This window comes from Ascaphus truei, chromosome 11 (genome assembly GCF_040206685.1).
Source record: "Ascaphus truei isolate aAscTru1 chromosome 11, aAscTru1.hap1, whole genome shotgun sequence".
NCBI classification, from domain to species: Eukaryota; Metazoa; Chordata; class Amphibia; order Anura; family Ascaphidae; genus Ascaphus; species Ascaphus truei.
This window is the reverse complement of record NC_134493.1, coordinates 16,075,615-16,100,271: the sequence shown is the minus strand read 5'-3', so window position 1 is coordinate 16,100,271 and position 24,657 is coordinate 16,075,615. Positions and strand designations below refer to the sequence as shown.

General features: G+C 39.5%; 1 protein-coding gene across 9 annotated transcripts in view; it reads right to left on the bottom strand.

Moving 5' to 3' along the window:
- RBFOX1 (RNA binding fox-1 homolog 1) overlaps positions 1 to 24,657 on the bottom strand; it is a 658,912-nt gene that overhangs the window by 55,260 nt on the left and 578,995 nt on the right. For all 9 annotated transcript variants that reach the window (XM_075565294.1, XM_075565297.1, XM_075565302.1 and 6 more), the window contains one exon: positions 24,310 to 24,374. In XM_075565294.1, the coding sequence (XP_075421409.1) occupies positions 24,310 to 24,374 (65 nt within the window). The remainder of the gene's footprint in view (positions 1 to 24,309; positions 24,375 to 24,657) is intronic.

The following is a 24,657-nucleotide window of genomic DNA, read 5'->3' as shown; positions in this document are numbered from 1 at the left end:
CGTGTCTTAGGCAGGTCCACAAAACTCACGAAAAAATTCCCAATCAAAAATTCCAAGTGTTCACTCAACTCTAAGTGCAGATTTCTGGAGCTCTACAGATATTACAAAGAAAGGAACATCTCCCAGTAGGGAGCGTACAAGTTCTTACTAAAGTGAGACATTATTACAAATATTCGTTTTTCAAAAGAAGATGAGAAACTAAACCTACAATGTTATTTTTGTGGAGGGGAAATACATAGAAAACCATTACAACTTATAGCAGCAATAGCACTTAAAATGTCATAGATTTTTTTTAACAGCATCCTTTCTAACTCTGGAAATGCACTGGGTACCAAGAATTTTACCGTCATCCAATAGAAAGCTGTGACATCATGTCTTAATGATATTGCGACTTTCTATTTGCTTTGAAAAGTGAGGCTGAGCAGGCGGCCATCTTGCTTCTCCAAGTACAGATTTTATATCAATTAAAACATAAATCAATCTTAAGTAAAACATTTAAATTGTTATGAATTTTTTCTTTATTTCATCCAATTCTCGCCATAAATCATAACATTTATCATTGCATAAACTATTTCCAAATATTGCAACAAAAGGACACGTTAAAAGACTATGTAGTAACCAAGATATATTTCCTGTGCAGTAAAACGAGACAAAGCAGATGACTAAATAATCCAAAGTATGTTTGTGAAAAGATTACATAAACAAAACATTTGAACTTTAAAGTTGAATGCAGACTGCTCCTGTAGCCCATAATATGTTGTCCCCAGGAAAGGTGTGTAACCCAGAGTTAACACCATTTATATAAAAAAAAGGTTCCACGCGAAAGCCACGTAATAAAAATAATAATAACAATAATAATAATAATAATGTAACCAAATTATTCACAAAGTCTATGGGCCATATTTCCTAAATAATTCTAACTTAAAACACTATATCAGGGTAATCCATTAAAGTGATAGGCATAAGCTTTACAGCAGCAATCAACACTACAGTGTACTCGTTATCAGGTACCTGCCTTATTCTTATGGTTACGTGTGGAAGGAAGGGGTCTTACTCATTATATGATTACTTCACTCGCTATTTTCAAAGTCGGCCATTTATCAAAGTCTCGCGACTGCAAAACAGAGACAAAGTAACTGTACCAAATCTATCAAGAGGTGACATTCAGGCTGAAATTGTATTGTTCCCTTTTATGACTATGGTGCGGTATTTTTTCACCAGTTTTTCCCCAGATTTGAAGTCAGGAGTTTAATAAATAACTCTCATAACCTAGTTAGAGACTATGCACAGGAACAGTTTGCTGCTGAAACAGATTTAGGTCAACTGTATCACATAGGGAGATTCACACGACTGTATCACATAGGGAGATTCACACGACTGTATCACATAGGGAGATTCACACGACTGTATCACATAGGGAGATTCACACGACTGTATCACATAGGGAGATTCACACGACTGTATCACATAGGGATCACATAGGGAGATTCACACGACTGTATCACATAGGGAGATTCACACGACTGTATCACATAGGGAGATTCACACGACTGTATCACATAGGGAGATTCACACGACTGTATCACATAGGGAGATTCACACGACTGTATCACATAGGCAGATTCACACGACTGTATCACATAGGGAGATTCACACGACTGTATCACATAGGGAGATTCACACGACTGTATCACATAGGTAGATTCACACGACTGTATCACATAGGTAGATTCACACGACTGTATCACATAGGGAGATTCACACGACTGTATCACATAGGGAGATTCACACGACTGTATCACATACACTGGCGACACACTTTATTCGAGCTCGGCTAGTCCCACGAATTCGGGTATACCCGGGTGTATTGAGGTTTGTGACTGTTTTCTGCCCGAGTGCATTGCGTTATTTTCCAGGCAGGGATTGAAGCATTTTATTCCCGCTGGCTGCAATACTGCACAGTATATATATACTGCATTACAATTCATGAATTTATGCCATCTGGTAGACACGCGAAGCATTGCAGCCTATTAAATCCTAATCATTATCATTTAACAGATCAGCCGCCCGTCAGCCAGGCATGAACCATGGCTGGGAAGGCAAACGCAACGGGGCTTGTCTGAGGTGAGGAGCAGCGCATTCCAGGTATCTGCCAGGTACATACTGGGTATTTGCTCGAATAAAGTGTGTCGCAGCAGTAGGTAGATTCACACGACTGTATCACATAGATAGATTCACACGACTGTATCACATAGGGAGATTCACACGACTGTATCACATACACTGGCGACACACTTTATTCGAGCTCGGCTAGTCCCACGAATTCGGGTATACTTGTGTATTGAGGTTTGTGACTGTTTTCTGCCCGAGTGCATTGCGTTATTTTCCAGGCAGGGATTGAAGCATTTTATTCCCGCTGGCTGCAATACTGCACAGTATATATATATATACTGCATTACAATTCATGAATTTATGCCATCTGGTAGACACGCGAAGCATTGCAGCCTATTAAATCCTAATCATTATCATTTAACAGATCAGCCGCCCGTCAGCCAGGCATGAACCATGGCTGGGAAGGCAAACGCAACGGGGCTTGTCTGAGGTGAGGAGCGGCGCATTCCAGGTATCTGCCAGGTACATACTGGGTATGTGCTCGAATAAAGTGTGTCGCAGCAGTAGGTAGATTCACACGACTGTATCACATAGGGAGATTCACACGACTGTATCACATAGGGAGATTCACACGACTGTATCACATAGGCAGATTCACATGACTGTATCACATAGGGAGATTCACACGACTGTATCACATAGGGAGATTCACACGACTGTATCACATAGGGATCACATAGGGAGATTCACACGACTGTATCACATAGGTAGATTCACACGACTGTATCACATAGGGAGATTCACACGACTGTATCACATAGGGAGATTCACACGACTGTATCACATAGGGAGATTCACACGACTGTATCACATAGGGAGATTCACACGACTGTATCACATGGGGAGATTCACACGACTGTATCACATAGGGAGATTCACACGACTGTATCACATAGGCAGATTCACACGACTGTATCACATGGGGAGATTCACACGACTGTATCACATAGGGATCACATAGGGAGATTCACACGACTGTATCACATAGGGAGATTCACACGACTGTATCACATAGGCAGATTCACACGACTGTATCACATAGGCAGATTCACACGACTGTATCACATGGGGAGATTCACACGACTGTACCACATAGGCAGATTCACACGACTGTATCACATAGGGAGATTCACACGACTGTATCACATAGGCAGATTCACACGACTGTATCACATAGGGAGATTCACACGACTGTATCACATAGGGAGATTCACACGACTGTATCACATAGGGAGATTCACACGACTGTATCACATAGGGAGATTCACACGACTGTATCACATAGGGAGATTCACACGACTGTATCACATAGGCAGATTCACACGACTGTATCACATAGGGAGATTCACACGACTGTATCACATAGGGAGATTCACACGACTGTATCACATAGGGAGATTCACACGACTGTATCACATGGGGAAATTCACACGACTGCATCACATAGGGAGATTCACACGACTGTATCACATAGGGAGATTCACACGACTGTATCACATAGGGAGATTCACACGACTGTATCACATAGGTAGATTCACACGACTGTATCACATAGGCAGATTCACACGACTGTATCACATAGGGAGATTCACACGACTGTATCACATAGGTAGATTCACACGACTGTATCACATAGGTAGATTCACACGACTGTATCACATAGGGAGATTCACACGACTGTATCACATAGGGAGATTCACACGACTGTATCACATAGGGAGATTCACACGACTGTATCACATAGGGAGATTCACACGACTGTATCACATAGGGAGATTCACACGACTGTATCACATAGGGAGATTCACACGACTGTATCACATAAGCAGATTCACACGACTGTATCACATAGGGAGATTCACACGACTGTATCACATAGGGAGATTCACACGACTGTATCACATAGGTAGATTCACACGACTGTATCACATAGGTAGATTCACACGACTGTATCACATAGGGAGATTCACACGACTGTATCACATAGGGAGATTCACACGACTGTATCACATACACTGGCGACACACTTTATTCGAGCTCGGCTAGTCCCACGAATTCGGGTATACCCGGGTGTATTGAGGTTTGTGACTGTTTTCTGCCCGAGTGCATTGCGTTATTTTCCAGGCAGGGATTGAAGCATTTTATTCCCGCTGGCTGCAATACTGCACAGTATATATATAACTACTGCATTACAATTCATGAATTTATGCCATCTGGTAGACACGCGAAGCATTGCAGCCTATTATATCCTAATCATTATCATTTAACAGATCAGCCGCCCGTCAGCCAGGCATGAACCATGGCTGGGAAGGCAAACGCAACGGGGCTTGTCTGAGGTGAGGAGCAGCGCATTCCAGGTATCTGCCAGGTACATACTGGGTATTTGCTCGAATAAAGTGTGTCGCAGCAGTAGGTAGATTCACACGACTGTATCACATAGATAGATTCACACGACTGTATCACATAGGGAGATTCACACGACTGTATCACATACACTGGCGACACACTTTATTCGAGCTCGGCTAGTCCCACGAATTCGGGTATACTTGTGTATTGAGGTTTGTGACTGTTTTCTGCCCGAGTGCATTGCGTTATTTTCCAGGCAGGGATTGAAGCATTTTATTCCCGCTGGCTGCAATACTGCACAGTATATATATATATACTGCATTACAATTCATGAATTTATGCCATCTGGTAGACACGCGAAGCATTGCAGCCTATTAAATCCTAATCATTATCATTTAACAGATCAGCCGCCCGTCAGCCAGGCATGAACCATGGCTGGGAAGGCAAACGCAACGGGGCTTGTCTGAGGTGAGGAGCGGCGCATTCCAGGTATCTGCCAGGTACATACTGGGTATTTGCTCGAATAAAGTGTGTCGCAGCAGTAGGTAGATTCACACGACTGTATCACATAGGGAGATTCACACGACTGTATCACATAGGGAGATTCACACGACTGTATCACATAGGCAGATTCACATGACTGTATCACATAGGGAGATTCACACGACTGTATCACATAGGGAGATTCACACGACTGTATCACATAGGGATCACATAGGGAGATTCACACGACTGTATCACATAGGTAGATTCACACGACTGTATCACATAGGGAGATTCACACGACTGTATCACATAGGGAGATTCACACGACTGTATCACATAGGGAGATTCACACGACTGTATCACATAGGGAGATTCACACGACTGTATCACATGGGGAGATTCACACGACTGTATCACATAGGGAGATTCACACGACTGTATCACATAGGCAGATTCACACGACTGTATCACATGAAGATATTCACACGACTGTATCACATAGGGATCACATAGGGAGATTCACACGACTGTATCACATAGGGAGATTCACACGACTGTATCACATAGGCAGATTCACACGACTGTATCACATAGGCAGATTCACACGACTGTATCACATGGGGAGATTCACACGACTGTATCACATAGGCAGATTCACACGACTGTATCACATAGGGAGATTCACACGACTGTATCACATAGGCAGATTCACACGACTGTATCACATAGGGAGATTCACACGACTGTATCACATAGGGAGATTCACACGACTGTATCACATAGGGAGATTCACACGACTGTATCACATAGGGAGATTCACACGACTGTATCACATAGGGAGATTCACACGACTGTATCACATAGGCAGATTCACACGACTGTATCACATAGGGAGATTCACACGACTGTATCACATAGGGAGATTCACACGACTGTATCACATAGGGAGATTCACACGACTGTATCACATGGGGAGATTCACACGACTGCATCACATAGGGAGATTCACACGACTGTATCACATAGGGAGATTCACACGACTGTATCACATAGGGAGATTCACACGACTGTATCACATAGGTAGATTCACACGACTGTATCACATAGGCAGATTCACACGACTGTATCACATAGGGAGATTTACACGACTGTATCACATAGGTAGATTCACACGACTGTATCACATAGGTAGATTCACACGACTGTATCACATAGGGAGATTCACACGACTGTATCACATAGGGAGATTCACACGACTGTATCACATAGGGAGATTCACACGACTGTATCACATAGGCAGATTCACACGACTGTATCACATAGGGAGATTCACACGACTGTATCACATACACTGGCGACACACTTTATTCGAGCTCGGCTAGTCCCACGAATTCGGGTATACTCGGGTGTATTGAGGTTTGTGACTGTTTTTTGCCCGAGTGCATTGCGTTATTTTCCAGGCAGGGATTGAAGCATTTTATTCCCGCTGGCTGCAATACTGCACAGTATATATATATATACTGCATTACAATTCATGAATTTATGCCATCTGGTAGACACGCGAAGCATTGCAGCCTATTAAATCCTAATCATTATCATTTAACAGATCAGCCGCCCGTCAGCCAGGCATGAACCATGGCTGGGAAGGCAAACGCAACGGGGCTTGTCTGAGGTGAGGAGCAGCGCATTCCAGGTATCTGCCAGGTACATACTGGGTATTTGCTCGAATAAAGTGTGTCGCAGCAGTAGGTAGATTCACACGACTGTATCACATAGGTAGATTCACACGACTGTATCACATAGGTAGATTCACACGACTGTATCACATAGGTAGATTCACACGACTGTATCACATAGGGAGATTCACACGACTGTATCACATAGGGAGATTCACACGACTGTATCACATAGGGAGATTCACACGACTGTATCACATAGGGAGATTCACACGACTGTATCACATAGGGAGATTCACACGACTGTATCACATACACTGGCGACACACTTTATTCGAGCTCGGCTAGTCCCACGAATTCGGGTATACTCGGGTGTATTGAGGTTTGTGACTGTTTTCTGCCCGAGTGCATTGCGTTATTTTCCAGGCAGGGATTGAAGCATTTTATTCCCGCTTGCTGCAATACTGCACAGTATATATATATATACTGCATTACAATTCATGAATTTATGCCATCTGGTAGACACGCGAAGCATTGCAGCCTATTAAATCCTAATCATTATCATTTAACAGATCAGCCGCCCGTCAGCCAGGCATGAACCATGGCTGGGAAGGCAAACGCAACGGGGCTTGTCTGAGGTGAGGAGCAGCGCATTCCAGGTATCTGCCAGGTACATACTGGGTATTTGCTCGAATAAAGTGTGTCGCAGCAGTAGGTAGATTCACACGACTGTATCACATAGATAGATTCACACGACTGTATCACATAGGGAGATTCACACGACTGTATCACATACACTGGCGACACACTTTATTCGAGCTCGGCTAGTCCCACGAATTCGGGTATACTTGTGTATTGAGGTTTGTGACTGTTTTCTGCCCGAGTGCATTGCGTTATTTTCCAGGCAGGGATTGAAGCATTTTATTCCCGCTGGCTGCAATACTGCACAGTATATATATATATACTGCATTACAATTCATGAATTTATGCCATCTGGTAGACACGCGAAGCATTGCAGCCTATTAAATCCTAATCATTATCATTTAACAGATCAGCCGCCCGTCAGCCAGGCATGAACCATGGCTGGGAAGGCAAACGCAACGGGGCTTGTCTGAGGTGAGGAGCGGCGCATTCCAGGTATCTGCCAGGTACATACTGGGTATTTGCTCGAATAAAGTGTGTCGCAGCAGTAGGTAGATTCACACGACTGTATCACATAGGGAGATTCACACGACTGTATCACATAGGGAGATTCACACGACTGTATCACATAGGCAGATTCACACGACTGTATCACATAGGGAGATTCACACGACTGTATCACATAGGCAGATTCACACGACTGTATCACATAGGGAGATTCACACGACTGTATCACATAGGGAGATTCACACGACTGTATCACATAGGGAGATTCACACGACTGTATCACATAGGCAGATTCACACGACTGTATCACATAGGGAGATTCACACGACTGTATCACATAGGGAGATTCACACGACTGTATCACATAGGCAGATTCACACGACTGTATCACATAGGTAGATTCACACGACTGTATCACATAGGCAGATTCACACGACTGTATCACATAGGTAGATTCACACGACTGTATCACATAGGGAGATTCACACGACTGTATCACATAGGGAGATTCACACGACTGTATCACATAGGGATCACATAGGGAGATTCACACGACTGTATCACATAGGGAGATTCACACGACTGTATCACATATGGAGATTCACACAACTGTTTCCTTATTTTGAATGATTGATTTAAAAAACAAATTATAGCTAGGATGTTTGATTTTTTTTTACCCGGAGGTTGATTAATTATGGAACTAATAATTAACTATTGTTTTGCTAATTTGACATAGAGGTGATTCATGTAGGTTACAATAGATTTGTAAGGATTATAATTGTCACACAGGGATATTTATTTTTACTATACAGAAGTAGCAATTCTTAACGTCATCATTGTGTGGCCGCTTACTATCGCGGCACCGAAGTATTAATACTGACGGTTGGTCCCATTCAGATGCATGGACCCCTGCAGGGCGATAGCGGCAGACACAATCCGAGCGCCGATGACTTTTGATTGTTCGTCCGCTGCGCCGGGGAGAGCAAGTCTCCCTGCATCTTTTAAGCTTATAATATATGGTATTAGATGTTAAAATGTGACCTATGCAATGTATCATGTTACCAATTCATTATTAGGCATCGTACTGTATTTGTATATACTGTACACAGATTGTATTACTGGTATCTACATTTGTTACACACTGAACTGTACTACAGAGCCACCATGAGCAATTCTTCTACATTCTTTGTAATAGATGTTAATGCTCTAGCATTACTAATAATACTCTAGCAATACCGGCAAGTCTACTTATATTTGGTTTGACATTTGTGAGATACATACAATATAACTCCTTTGCCTTATCTACAAGGGATATTTTGTGAGTGACAATAAATTGTTTAAAGGGCTTGAGAGTCTTGGTGTTACCATGGGGTTCCAATATTGGGATGGGATGTGGGGACCACATTGCATTATAGATGTAGCATGAAGTATGGTTTAAACCAGTAGCTGCTTTGAAAATGTATTTTAAACGCCAATATAAAGTCAGTTTTTATATGTATTCCAATGTAAATATCCCAAAGAAATGACATACTGGTGTAATGTTTGAGTCAAACAGTGAAATATCTAAATTAGTATGTCTGATCATTTTATTATCTACATTCTAGTGCATGTTGGTTAGGTTTACACAATGAACCTCAAATCATTAGTTGACTATGTTACTTTACTATTTACGAGTTTGAAGTGAAACCATCTTCATGGAATACTTGGACTGTGTCATACAGGGACACCAATCTATAAACACCCAAATCACTGAGGTTTAAGGGCCACAGACAAAGAATGGCATTTTATTGGAAAGTATTGACTTTTATCAGTGGGATTCCATTGAAGTCTTTGAGATGGTTGATGCTAGAAATCAATGAGTGTGACTCCAAATCAATGAGTTTTCCAGAAAATAAGTGAAAGATGACAGGTGCAGTATGGCCTGGTACAGCTAATTTATCTATACAACCTCTGAAGTCAATGTTACTCCTCTAAGGTCACATAAAGGAAATGTATGCTCATTAAATTCTTAGACCCTGCTACTAAAAAATTAATCTGCTCATAAAATTCTTTAATGGTAAATTAAACCGTCCGACTGAAGATGCTGTTGCACTTTATATACTGATGAAACCCTTTTTTTTTGAAGTAGGAAAATGACTTTATATTGCAAAATAATAAATCTAATTTGATAATTGCACATAATAGAATAATACTACTAGGGTACAATAAGAAAAACAAAAGTATCTAGATTAACCAATTCATATACCTAAACATGCAAAAGTTCAGATCTATCCATAATGAACTAAGGTACAGTAGCATCATATATATCAATAACCTTTGATATAACAAGTACACTATATACATGAATATATACCTACAGTATATCTATCTATCTAATATATATATATATATATATCTCCATGTAGTGTAGACCATATAATGCTTTTTGAGCAAGGTCTCGTCCCTGTAACAAATCATTTGAATGGAGGATGGTGAGGAAATTAAGTAGCATTACAATTACTTTAATCAGTCATATGTACAAAGTCATGGTCAGGGTATATGGTATATACAGTATACGTGCAGCAGGTAACTGTATTTTGCACTGCAGCTTTTCTCTCCTACAATTCCTTGGACATGCCTAAGGCAGCAGCCCTCAGAGTAAAGCCCCCCAAAAATCTGCACCCATTCTGGGTAGCACCAGTGGACCAGCGTATAGCTGATTAAAGGCTCTGCAAAGACACACACTGCTAGAAATTGTCAGCCTTCTAGCCAGCAGTTTTATTGCCCTTTGTGTGTTTGAGCTGATGTCTTCCTGAGCTGCATCTCATTCCAGCCTCTCAACACACTACTGACAAGGTCACGGCTAATACTATGCAGAGTGGCATTATACTCCCACCAATCCTGCTGTCATCATTCTCCTACTCCTTTTGGATTGTAAGCTTCTTGATGCAGGGACCTAATTTCCTTTTGTTTCATTATGTTTTACGTTATTGTTGTCCTTGCCTCCACATTGTATAGCTCTGTAGAATATATTGGTTGTATGTATATATATATATATATATATATATGCAAATATAGCTGTATGCTCATCTGCATGTCTTAGGCAGGTCTGCAACCCCGCCTTTCCCCATTATCACCCAGCATACAGCACTTCCACTGCAGCAAGGGATTCTGGGAAATGACATGCAAATGAGCACACAGTGTCACTTTTTGCCTCAATAACCATTTTTAACATGGTTCCCTATAGGCTTAAGCTTGCTGCATGGTCACAGCTTTGAGCACAGCCAGGGTTAAGGTGCATACCCAGAAAACCACCCACAGACAGCTGTTTCGACCTTGATGGGTCTCATCAGTGTGGGGTTGATTTTACTGGGAATGCAAGAGAGGCTTATGGCATTCCCAGTAAAATCAACCCCACACTGATGAGACCCATCAAGGTCGAAACAGCTGTCTGTGGGTGGTTTTCTGGGTATGCACCTTAACCCTGGCTGTGCTCAAAGCTGTGACCATGCAGCAAGCTTAAGCCTATAGGGAACCATGTTAAAAATGGTTATTGAGGCAAAAAGTGACACTGTGTGCTCATTTGCATGTCATTTCCCAGAATCCCTTGCTGCAGTGGAAGTGCTGTATGCTGGGTGATAATGGGGAAAGGCGGGGTTGCAGACCTGCCTAAGACATGCAGATGAGCATACAGCTATATTTGCATATTTGCTTTCCTGTGGAGGGTTTTTGTCACTTTTTTTACTCACCATAACTTAACTCAGTATATATATATATATATATATATATATATATATATATATATATATATATATATATATATATGTATATATACATGTAGAGGTATCAGTACCGTGTTAGCCGAGCTTCAATAATCAAAAAATAAATAGATGATACCGTTCTGTGGCTAACGAAATGCTTTTATTTGTGCGAGCTTTCGAGATACACTGATCTCTTCTTCCGACGATGTTACAATGAATGAAGCAAAAGGTATAGTTAAAAACAGTGTCTCTTGGAATGTTATCTGTGCTGTTCCTTCCCCCGGTGTGGATGTGTTTTATGGCTAGAGGTGTCAAAAGGTTACTGAAAGCAAGTGAAGAAAGGGTGTGTATGTGTATCAGTGTGAATAAAAATGAATGGAGAGCCCACAGTATATACAGTGCTTTACACAATGTGTGTGTGGAGTGGGAGTGGATATAAATGGTGTGGGTGGGTGTGCTACAAACTCTCACATTTCCACACCCACCCACACCATTTATATCCACATATGTGTGTGTGTGTGTGTCCCTGTCCTTTCATACACTGTACATGTTATTTAAAGTTGCATGTTGAATGAGTAAAAAGACATGCATATGTACAGCAGTAAAATACTACAGTACAATTGTTATTTTGTGCCAATTTATTAACAACAGACCTGCTCATGTTGAGATATATGTCTCCCATTCCTCACCTATATAACTGCTCAGTCTAAGCAAACATTTCTGTGTCAATCTGATTATAATACATTGGTACTTTCCAACGATGCAAAAGCTACCTCCTCCTTTCAGTTCCTTAAACCTCCTTGTCACATGTAAGGGAAGATCAACATGGACTAGTGTACTGTATGTATAATTTGCACAGTGCTCAAGTAAAACCATTGCAGGATACACAGAATGTACTGTAGCGTTCTCTAAAGAAAGTACAGCATTAGAACTGATTAAGAAATAAGATTGAAAATTAATATTGGAAATGAAAACAACATTCAATGGAGCTTCTCATAGCCCAATACAGTCATTTTACTCAGAGACCAAAAATCGACAATGTCAAATTCAACACAGAGGCAAATTACTAACATTACATAGAGTAGAAGTTAAAACATGACATTATTTAGCTTTTTTAATATTAGAATTTATTTTGTCTCCAGTATATACTGCAACATAAATAGAGAGAGGTTTATTTTAACAGAAATTTCGTTGTGTTTGTAAGGAAAATGTCCATTGTATTTCACTGACATCCCAGTGAATTGATATCACCTCTCTTAGTAATGCCCTAGTGTTTACTGTATATGAATGTGGTAAAACTATGCATACACGATGGCTTCATTTCAAAGGAATCCAGACACATTCATAGTACTAATTTACAAGCCCAAAATAGAAAAAAAGGGCCTTTATACAATTTAAACCACGCAGATCAGTGCCAAAAAACAGCACGTTTAAAAAATCCGTCCCGCTCTACAAACAGATTAAGCTGCTTGTTTATTTTTGGTTGTGATGCCTCATGCAAAGTATTCATTTAAAAAAACGTTTTCTGCCGTTATCAAACTTGCTGGGTCAGTAAAATAGCAGGATTCCCATCTTCCCATTTATATCTGTGACGCAGAAAATAACGTGTGAAATCGGCTTTCCTTTTTTATTATTGATGCAGGGAATCGCAATTAAGATGTAAATTTCCTTTCCATTGTGAAATTTATGGGAAGGAAAGTTAGTCGCCCAAGGTCAAACACAGTTAGTAGCAGAGACAGGATTACAACATGGGCGTCCCTAGATGCACACAATGTGCTGTCAATGCTTTATCTTCCTGTATTTTACTCCTCTAGCTGCAGAATCATTTCACTGAAATAGGAAAGCTGCACAATGTAATATCTGGAAGTATTTTCCAGTCGTTTTCTTCAGTGTACTGCAGCAATTTTAGCATGTGGGATCAAGCCAGGAGGTATTTAAAACATATTAACTACTGTAACTTACTTAGCTTTAAGTAAAAACTGGGCCAATTTCTTATTTTTAATTAAAACATGCCTGTGGTGTTTTGACTAGAAGCGGGTATAAAAGGCTTGATAATAATCTTTCTGTTCAACCTATATGCACCAGGATAGCAGGAAGAATGTTAGGCTACATTTGTAATTAGCGTTACTGTATATTATACAGTATGTACATATGTATATATTAATACAGTAGTTACATACAGTACAGCTATACATCTAGCTCCCTCACAGAGAATGTTGTGCCTCACAACAAAGCTACAGTGGGTTATCATGGTGCTTCAATTTGGCTCAGTTTGCATCAAAATATGAAATGAGGAGTGGGTATATGAAGACACAATAATTTATTGCACACCCTTTTCTCCACTGTCTTTGCATGAATTAAACAGCCATGTCCGAGATTGCTCAATCCCGGGCTTGAAGATGGAAGAACGGAATGGATAATTTCTCACCCGCTGCTCATTGCTAAACCATGTGCAATCAGAATTCTGCTTTGCAGCGCATTAATGTCCAAGGGGCACATGCACGAAGCGCTGGGGCGGTTTATAGCACCCATTTCGGCCTTAAATCCCAACGTGTGTGCTTACCTGTATTGGCACTTGTTGTACGTGCCACTAAGGGGCAGTAAGTGTAAACCTGCCAAAGTTTCCAATTGGGCCTTTAGCGGTTGAAATTCTCCACGGAAGTCAATGGGGAATTTTATGAAAATGACCCAATCGGCTGCTTTGATGGATCAGAAATAAGCCCATAAAATGGTATGTTTGACAAAATAAAAATGTCATAAACTATTATTTAATTTTTATATTCCAAATATGTATGAAGTACATTTGTTGTATGAAGTTTTCCACTTAAGTAATGTAAGTCCCATACGTCTACTTCATGTGTGTGTGTCAAAAACAAATAGCACTAATTGCTTAATGTTAAGCAAATAAAAATACCACTTGTGGGTACATTTGCATGTCTCAGACGGGTCTTCAACCCTTTCTTTACCTATTATCGCTTAGCATACAGTGCTTCCACTGCAGGCAGGGATTCTGGGTAATGACATGCAAATGAGCACTCACAGTGCTGTGCACTGTACGGTGGAGGGTTTTTATCACCATAACTTTTTTTAATGTCTGTTTAATGTTAAGCTAATTACTTATGCTATGACTATGCAAATTTTAAAATGAGGGGGAGAAAATTATTACAAATATATGCATGATTTATATACTCGGAATGAATTTTGTGTACATACTTCTGTGGAAAACTTTATAAGAACACACATTAATAAAAAGTGAAAGAAGCAGAAAGAAATTAAAATAAATAAATCAATTTATAGTCTATGCTTCAGGCAAAATAATTAAATTTTAAATAAAAAAATAAAATGTGTTTGAAACTTTGTATAGCTTAATGGATTTATTTCTATAACTTAATAGGTTTCTTGAAAATAAACAAGTCTTTATTTGGCAATGATTCTTAATTTTTTTTTTCAGCTGCAAAAGGGAGGTGGAAATAAAGTTGTATAGTCTTGGAATATAGTATATTGCTACCCAGTGTAATGCAATACAGGGCATAAAACACAAGCAGGTATTTCTAGAATAAACACAAAAGGGCCTATGTAGTAAGTGCCAATATGCCACTTATCGTTGCCTTTTCACCTAAAAGGCCTATTGCTATTAAGTAAGTCCCAATAAGTCACAGATAAAGGCCTTTTTCCGAGAAAAGAAAATTGCTAAATGAGCGTCGATAAGCCACTTATCGGCAGGTTTTCAAACTCGTGCAATTCTAGTAGCCCCGATTAGCTTATCAAGGCTAATCGCTGCTCTAGAATAGAGATTTCCTCTCAAACTCCTCCCGCCAGGAAAAGTTGGCAGGAAGGTGGTGAGAAGCTACCAAGAAGCGTAGAGAGGGGACTTAGAAAAAAAATGCATTTTTCATGCATCAGATTGATGCCGGGAGTCTCCGGATCTGATACCCATTAATATCAGCACCAGAGGCTCCCAGCGTGAATCCCAGGCAATAAAGGTGCATTTACAGGCAACTTCATTACCTTAGCGGCTAACCATTAAGGCAATGAAGGGGTTAAGGAACAACAGCAGCTTTATTGGGGGCAGAGAGGGTGAGTGAAGTGGGTACTTGGCCCTTCACTCACCCCATTTGCCCCCAATAAACATTACAATATGTACTAACCACCAATAAACAACCCACACCCCCCACATAAAAGTATTTTTAATTTTTTTATACACAGGATTGATACCAGAGGCTTCGGGGGTCCCCGGGTGGTCCTTGTGAGTGTCCGTGGGCCTCCAGGTGGTCCCCGTGAGTGTATGGGGGCCTTTGGGTGATCCCCTATGGCCTGCGGTACCAATCCTGTTGCAAAAACAAATGTGGAATACATTGCAATAAATATACCTCCCCCCCCCAATACATACAGTACAGTAATGGGCAAAATAACCATTACACAGATATGGATAATAGCTCATTTGCCCATTATAAAATCAATCATTAGCCAGCCATCATAAATAAAGTAAATAAAACATTCAACTTACCCCTGCCATCATGATGGGTGTCCTCGTCAGCATACTGCAGTGCCATGTCCTCCGTTGCCAGAAATAATACAAGAAAAAATGCACACTAATGGCCTCTAACCCATTAATCACCTTAGCGGTTAATAATCACTAAAGTAATTAAGGGGTTAACCCCTGTTTCACGCTACCCACCCGGGAGGTCTAAGCACATACTCCGGACCCACTATACCCACCCTGTGCCCATTGATTAACACAGTGGTATATCATACCCATATAATATGGGCATGATAAGCAACTAGATCACTCAATGGTCAACCTAATAAAAATAATTAAAGCCAAAAATACACAATAATCACATAAATACAGAAGCACCTAAACACCCCAACAATAAAAGAACTAAATATCCTAATAGTACACATCACAAATAATTATCTATCACCAAAATAGCTAAATTATTACAATTATGTTATTCCAAAATAATACAATTAAATAAACAATTATTCAAGCAAACTATTAAACAAACAAAACCACTAGCCAACAAAACAATTAATTAATTTGCATCACTATACAGAAAACAATTAATTAATTTACAACACTAGCCAACAAAACAATTCACTAATTAAAACCAGAAGCCAACAAACAAATAAATAATTAAAAACACTAACCAATCCTAAAATATACTACAAACAAGCCATCCAAATTCAAAACAATTGAATCCAAACAATAAACAGAAATCAGAAAAATAACAATCAATAGAAAACAAGGCTTTGCCAAAAAATGCATTGTTTGTCACTGTATTCATCTGTACCCTAACAGATTAATACATTATCAGTCAATGGGCAATGAAAACATTAAAAGAAACAAATACAATAAAAAAACTGTAAAAAAAAAATTACATACATTCAATATTTTTCTTAACTTTACAAGCGTTGACCCTCAGAATCCCAGCGATTCTGGAATCTCTCGTACCGCGACATCATCAAAGTCAATCTAACACCATCCACCTTGAAGATCCGGAACAGGTAACAAAAAAATTATTTCTTTTATCTTCTATCACCGTCTTCTTTCTTCATCTATCATTATTTTCTTTTTTTCTTTAATCTTCTTTCTTCATCTGTCAATCCAAAACTCCATGGTAAATCCAGAACAGGATGTTCTTTCGTCGGCTTCTTGAGGTAAAATGAGACGTACAGGCCTTATATATGGCCTGTGATGTCACATTTTATGGTCAGATGGTACAGCTCTAATCTGATTGGACACTGTATCCCCTCTCTATATATTTTTTTCAGGATGTGACATCATCTCCAAGGAGGTATGTCACATCCTTCACACCACCTGGCTATATCACATGGTATTACAGCCAATGAGATTGAAGACAATCCCATTGGTTGCTGTACCATGTGATAGGTTACATTAGTTCAAAAGGATGTGACATCATCCCTTAAGGATGTGACATCATCCCCTGATGTAACCTATCACATGGTACAGCAACCAATTGGATTGTCTTAATTCCCATTGGCTGTAATACCATGTGATATAGCCATGTGGTTTCAAGGATATGACGTACCTCCTTTGGAGATGACATCATATCCTGAACAAAAAAAAATAGAGACGGCACATGATACAGCATCCAATCAGATTGGAGCTGTACCATCTGACCATAAAATGTGACGTCACAGGTCATATATAAGGCCTGTACGTCTCATTTTACCTCAAGAAGCCGACATGAGAATATCCTATTCTGGATTTACCATGGGATTTTGGATTGACAGATGAAGAAAGAAGATTAAAGAAAAGATAGAAATAATTACAGAAGAAGATAGAAGAAGGTGATCGAAGATAAAACAAAGAAGAATTGTTTTACCTGTTCTTGATCTTCAAGGTGGATGGCATTGGATTGATTGATGACATCGCGGTACGAGAGCTTGCAGACTCACCGGGATTCGGAGGGTCAATGCTTCTAAAGGTAAAAAAATATTGAATGTATGTAATTTTATTTTTACAGGTTTTTTTTATTCTATTTGTTTCTTTTAAAGTTTTTCATTGCCCATTGACTGATAATGTATAATCTGTGCCTGTTTAGGGTACAGATAAATACAATAATAGGCAATGCTTTTTTGGAAAAAAGCTTGTTTTCTATTTATTGTTTTTTTTTCCTTTTTCTGTTTATTGTTAGGCTTAAATTCTTTGTAATTTGGATGGTTTGATTTCATGTTCCGATTGTTTAGCGTTTTTAATTTATTATTTATTTGGTTGGCTACTGGTTTAAATACATTAATTGTTTTGTTGGCAAGTGTTTCAAATTAATTAATTGTTTTGTTGGCTAGTGCTTTTATTTATTTATTTATTTATTTATTTAATTGGGGTGCTTACGTGCTTGTGTAAATCTTTTATTATTGTGTATTTTTGGCCTGCATGCTTTTTTATTAGGGTGACCATTGACTGCTATAGTGCTCTATCGTGTCCATATTATATGGGTATGGTATACCACTATGCCAATCAATGGGTAGAGGGTGGGTATAATGGACCCAGAGTGGGGGCTTGGACCCTCCGGAAGTGATCTTCTATCAGTGTATTTCTTATTTTAAGTTTATTGTTATCATATCAATCATTTTTCATTAAATGTTTCAGTTTTTATTGTAGCTATTTTGTTTATATGTGTTGTGTGTTGTCAATGTTTGTTTGTTTTATTAGTCTGTTATTCCAGTGTTGCACTATGATTTGTCTTTTTTATCCCCATATGTTATGAGCCATCAAGCAAGCAATCCTTGGATTTACTTGGACTTTGAGATCTGGACTATCTAGGGTTAATCACTTAGGTGATATCAATCTAGGCGCCGTTATTTTGTGTTTTTTTGTGATTGTGTTGTGATCTGTGTGGGTCATTTATATCAGGCTGCCTAGTCCTTTATTTAAGTTTTTTTGTAAGTATTTTTAGTAATTTGTCACTAATTATATTTAAGCATTAGCGCTCTTCATACACATTTTTCCTTTTTTCACTTTGCCCATTACTGTACTATTTTATTGGGGGATGGTGTATTTATTGTAATGTGTTAAAAAAAAAAAACATTACTCACAGGATTGGTGCCACAGGCCAGGGAGGACACGCGGGAACCACCCTAGGACCACACTGATAGCCATAGGGACCACTTGAGGACCCGTGGACACCCATGGGACCACTCATGAGGACCACCTGAGAGCCCCCAAACACATGTGGGGACCACCCGAAGACCCCCAGATACCAGCTGGGACAACCTGGAGGCCCACAGACACTTGCAGGGACCACCGGGGGACCCCCGCCGGCCTCTGGCATCAAACCTGTGCAGAAAAAAATTAATATGTTTTTATGAGGGGGCACAGCGTTTGACTTCTGCCTCGGTGACCCTCTACTTCCCGAGTTACAGGCAATGCTATGGGGCATCGGGTGCCATTTTGAAATCATCCGCGTCACGTGACCGGGGGATGTAAATAATGAAGGAGATACTGGCACCCCATATCTAGGCCTGTAACTTGGGAAGCAGGGGTTCCCTGAGGCTGAAATCAATGCGGTTCATCTCAGGAGACCACCTGCTCCCACACACTATTAATACAATTTACATTAAAGCAGCTTTATTACCATACACTGGCGACACACTTTATTGAAGTGTGGCCAGTTCCGCAAGCCGGGAGATTTCCCGGCTTGCAAGTGGCAGCCCCTCGGCGTGCCGCGCGTCTCCGATGCGCGGTCACGCGTCATCGGGTGCCTGCGCCCCCTGCATGCGCGTCCAGGGCTCCCGCGATGTGGGGGACGGCGGCAGGGGGTTCCGGGGGACCCGGCGGACCCGGAGAGGGGGAAGCCGCGATCGGCGGGCCTCTCCTCCGCTGCTTCGGTGCGCGCCCGGCACCCTCCGGCGCGCGCCAGGTAACTGCTGCGGCCGAGAACGGGCAAATGCTCGAATAAACTCGGCCGCAGCAGTAGCAGATAGCGGCAACAGTAATGAATTTGTTCATTTTTTATTTGGGTTTTATTACTAGTGTATTGTAGCAGGGGGTCTCCGGAGCAGGACCTCATTGATTTGAGGTCCGGGGACCCCCTGCTTCCTGAGATACAGGCCCCGTTATGGGTTGCCGGTATCTCCTATGCATTTAAATGTCCCGCGTCACGTGACCGTGGGAATAAAATGCATAGGAGATACCGGCACCCTATAACGGGGCCTGTATCTCGGGAAGCAGGGGGTCCCCGGACCTCAAATCAACGAGGTTCTGCTCCGAGACCCCCTGCTACTAGTATTACATATATTTAAAAATGTTGATCTCTGGTGAGATTTGCGCAGGGAGAGGCAGCTCTCTCTCTGCGCAGAAAGAAATCGCCGGGTGAGCCCTTTTCAGAGGGCCGATCATTACATCGCCGGCTACTCACCACTTCTGCAAATGTTGCTATCACAGGTATTCTGGGCTTTCTGCACCGTGATAGCAACGCTGTCAAAACTTGCGATTTAAACAGCGATTTAATTGACGATTTTTTCCAGCGCTTAGTGTATAGGCCCCATTGTGTGTTTTGATGCGCAATACAATTATTCCTTCATAGATTCGTCAAATTGAGTAAACTGTTTATCAGAGAGGTTTTCAACACGTCCATCTTGGCAGATTTTATGGAACAGGAGGAAGGGAGAAAATACAGATGCAAATGCTGATGCATTCTCTTATATTACAATCCAGTAACTCCACCCTAAAACCATTTTTGACACCACTCTAATTGTAGTCTGCTGCACAGAAGTCATTATTGTAGCAAAGCACTGCAATGACACAAGAATGACTGCACGTTTAGCCAACCAGCAAGTTCATGCACTATGCGGCAAATCCATTTAGCATTTTCTTTTTACCACAGCTGCAAAATTACTTTGCAGTATTTTAGCTTCATTTATTTTAATTTTGCATGTGATATTAAACAGATAATGTGCTCCTCAAATGTTTTAATATCTAGAGGTAGCCATCTCTGTGTCCTTTTCTTTTTGAGTTATGCCTGGGCATTCTGAAGCAACATTACCATTGAATCCTCTGATAACTCGGTGAGGTATCTGGGGGGAAAATGAGGCCAGCTACATCTGTATGAGTCATCGCTACACGCAGTAACAGTCCTGCATCCGACTGCGGCCACTTTAAAAATGTAAAAGCCGCCACAGTGACAATTCACTGCCGTAACTTCTCTTCAGATGTGGCACAGCTCTGGGAACCATAGAATATAGAATGACAAAGATGGCACTGGATACATTATGGAACTCCCTAATTGGTGATCAGCTTTCAACCTTCACGATGCCTGTAGGTTACGTATAAAAGTCCTGAAATGCACAGCTGAGAGATAAAAACTGATTCTGCTTGCTTCTAAATGTTACAATACAAGAACTCGAATTGTCTTAGACACAGATCAGACGCTATCAGACAAGTTTAAGTTAAGTCAGACTTGGCAGAGGTTTTTGAAAATGGAAAGAAATGTGATACTGTAGATTCCATCATCAAATAATTAGCAAATTTGAAAAAAGGCATTTTAAAAAGGCTAATATTTCTAGTCCTTTCTTGAAGGAAGTGTTGTGAATGTCAGTATTATTGCAGAATATAGTTCTTATCACTTAAACAACAACCCCAATCAGAAAATCAGATATTCACTGAGCACACCAAAGCAAGATACAAACTAAGCAACATTTTATTTAAAGATTTGTTTTTTTTTATTTAACCAGACATTAAAAAGTAATGGTGAGTAACAAAAGTGACAAACCCTCCACCGTACACTGTGCAGTAAATGTACTGACTCTGCGCTTCTGAAACCCAGGATGTGCTATAAAGTTACGTAACAAGGCAGGCATACGCTTTCAGGGTTCCATGTTAAAAAAGATAAGAAGTAAAGAGTGACACACTGTGCTCATTTGCATGTCATTGCCCAGAATTCTTGGCTACAGTGGAAGCACTGATTGCTAAGCGATAATGGGGAAAGACAGGGTTGCAGACCTGTCGGAGAGATACCAATGCACCACAAGTGGTATTTTTATTATTTGAGTGACAATTTTTGCACATTTTTCTCAATAGTCAATAAGAGTGACATAAGATTTTTGGTAAAATGGTGCAAAATGTTCCCTTTAACTCAATTTTCTAACTAAGGAAGCTATGAGAAATGTTTCACTCTTTTAGCTTCCCCTGCAGTTCAGAAGAGAGGTTTTTATCTAGATTTCAAACGCATATAAAACAAGTGTGCAATTTAATGTACCAAGCTAAAACAAAAATGATGTGCCATACAAATCAGAGACTTATTTTTAAAGTGTCTCAAAGTATTTCCCCCCACTTGTTTTAGTAAATTAAGAGAAATTGAATTGGAGGATTTAGAGTTGCATATATTGTATATGTGATACTGTATATCAAAGTCTGCCTATTGAACTGTAATTGTTCACCTTTTTCTCCACAACCCAAATATTCTGCCATGTCTGAAATGTCATAAAACTGTTTGGTCAACAGATTTGTATCGGGTGTAAAAAATCACTAACAAGATCCTTACACTGGTTGCATCAGCATGCTGGGAGGTTTAAAGTATAACTAGACATACTTCTATGAAGCTTTGATGCAACTGTAGTTACCAATGTTTTATCTACTTACAATTGTTTAGATACTTTTCGTTTAAACACCCACACTGTTGCAGAAAGATACTTCATTTCAGAAACACTGAATGTGTTTGTGGCTAAAATACATAATTGCTAAAAATGTATTTAACATCTCTGTTTATTACACAAAAGTTTTGAATTATTAGTATCCCCTGTGTATCTTTTTTTGGACAAAGCTTAGAGTGATAATAAACTTTCCACAAAAATAATAGTTGATATAGTTATTATAGTTGAAACAGACTAGCATTACAAATTTTTTGGAATGGAATGAAATCTCTTATTTAGAACCTCACCAATGTATTACCATATAAACAACAGTCAACGTGGCATTGATAAAGATGCAGTGTTTCAATATTTGCAGGACAGTATTTAAATAAAGTAACTGGCTTACCTTTCTGACACAGCATGCGTCAGCCACACATGCAAATAATTATTATTCAAACATTTACCTTCGATATTAAAATAAGCACATTAAATCGCAAATATGTATTCATGCATAGCACATTAACAATCATTCCGTACAGTACATGTATACACATATATTTATATATAATTTTTTTCAAGTAATAAAAACCGCATATAGTTAACAATCCTTAATGAGTGTGGATTTCTTGCTAAGGTGTAGAATTTGTTTTCTACTTTTAGTAAAGGAGAAAGCCCCTTATAAAATGATAACCCAATATATCACATATAAGCCTTGACAAGTATTATCTATCTGATAACACAAAACGTATTGAGTTCAGAAAGTAATATATTAGAAAAAGACAACACACTTGTGGGTATCTACAATAAATACAGTATGAGAATACAGTATTGCTCATAATTAACATTGGCAGGTAAGAAGGTAATGCATGTATACTATAATGTATGTGAATTATCCATGCTGCACATTCTGCATTACTGTACATATTTCATATTTTTTTAGATACTGCACACAATTCTTGGAGTTAGATGTAGCCTACTGTATTTGTTTATTTGTTAGTTTTTTCACAGGTACTAACTAACATCTGACATTGACAGTTAAAATATTTAATCAATAAATGCAAGAAATATCTTTCAGAATGTATAACTAATGATAGGGAAATATCTATCAAATGTTTCTGCTACTATTTAAAAGTTTAAAATCTTTGTATTGCCATTGTAGAAATATACAGAACAGTTACATAGTCACATACTATAGTGGATGAGTTTAAAAAAATAACATATGTCCATCGAGTTCAACCTCTGTTAAATTTAATCAGCTGCAATACTCATCTTACTGTATCTTTATAGCTATTTTGATCTAGAGGAAGTCAAACAAATGAACTCCAGTGAAATATTTTCTAATTATCAAGGGTAATAAATAAATAACTTCAGGACTTTTTTTCATTTGCCACAGTACAGAATATAAATGGCCTGGCCTTGGTGGGCCTTTATCGAGTAGTTATACTGTATATGTTTATGAAAAGTTTCTAGTCATGATTCTTAAATACTATTCTACAGTAGTCATCGGGCCAAACATTAAAACCAACACTATCAAAAATCTAGTAAGTTATGCAGCTTTCAATCAAATGATATAATGTATCAAAACTGCCTTGTGTATACTACAGTATTTAAAGTGTTTATTTGTAATAATTTGTGGGTCTTACCTGTCACTGTAGGCAGCTGCAGTGGCGGTGGCAGGTTGAGCATATCGATAGGCAGCATAACCACCCTGAAACAGAAAGTTATATCTTGGTGTAAATGCTAAAGCAAAATACTTTTTGCAGCTCTGTGTTACTGTATGTTCATGCTTTTGAGTTAAGTCATTAGTGGAAACTGAAGTATTATTAGAATGTTAACAATTGTTTTGAACATAAGGACATTTTGAATCAGTATTGACTATGCGAACGTTTTCTGTAATTAAACATGGTAAAAATATGATTTATGTGTGCTACTATAACTAATCAATACTACAGAAGAGCTAATATATAACATACTTCAGCTGGTTTATTATT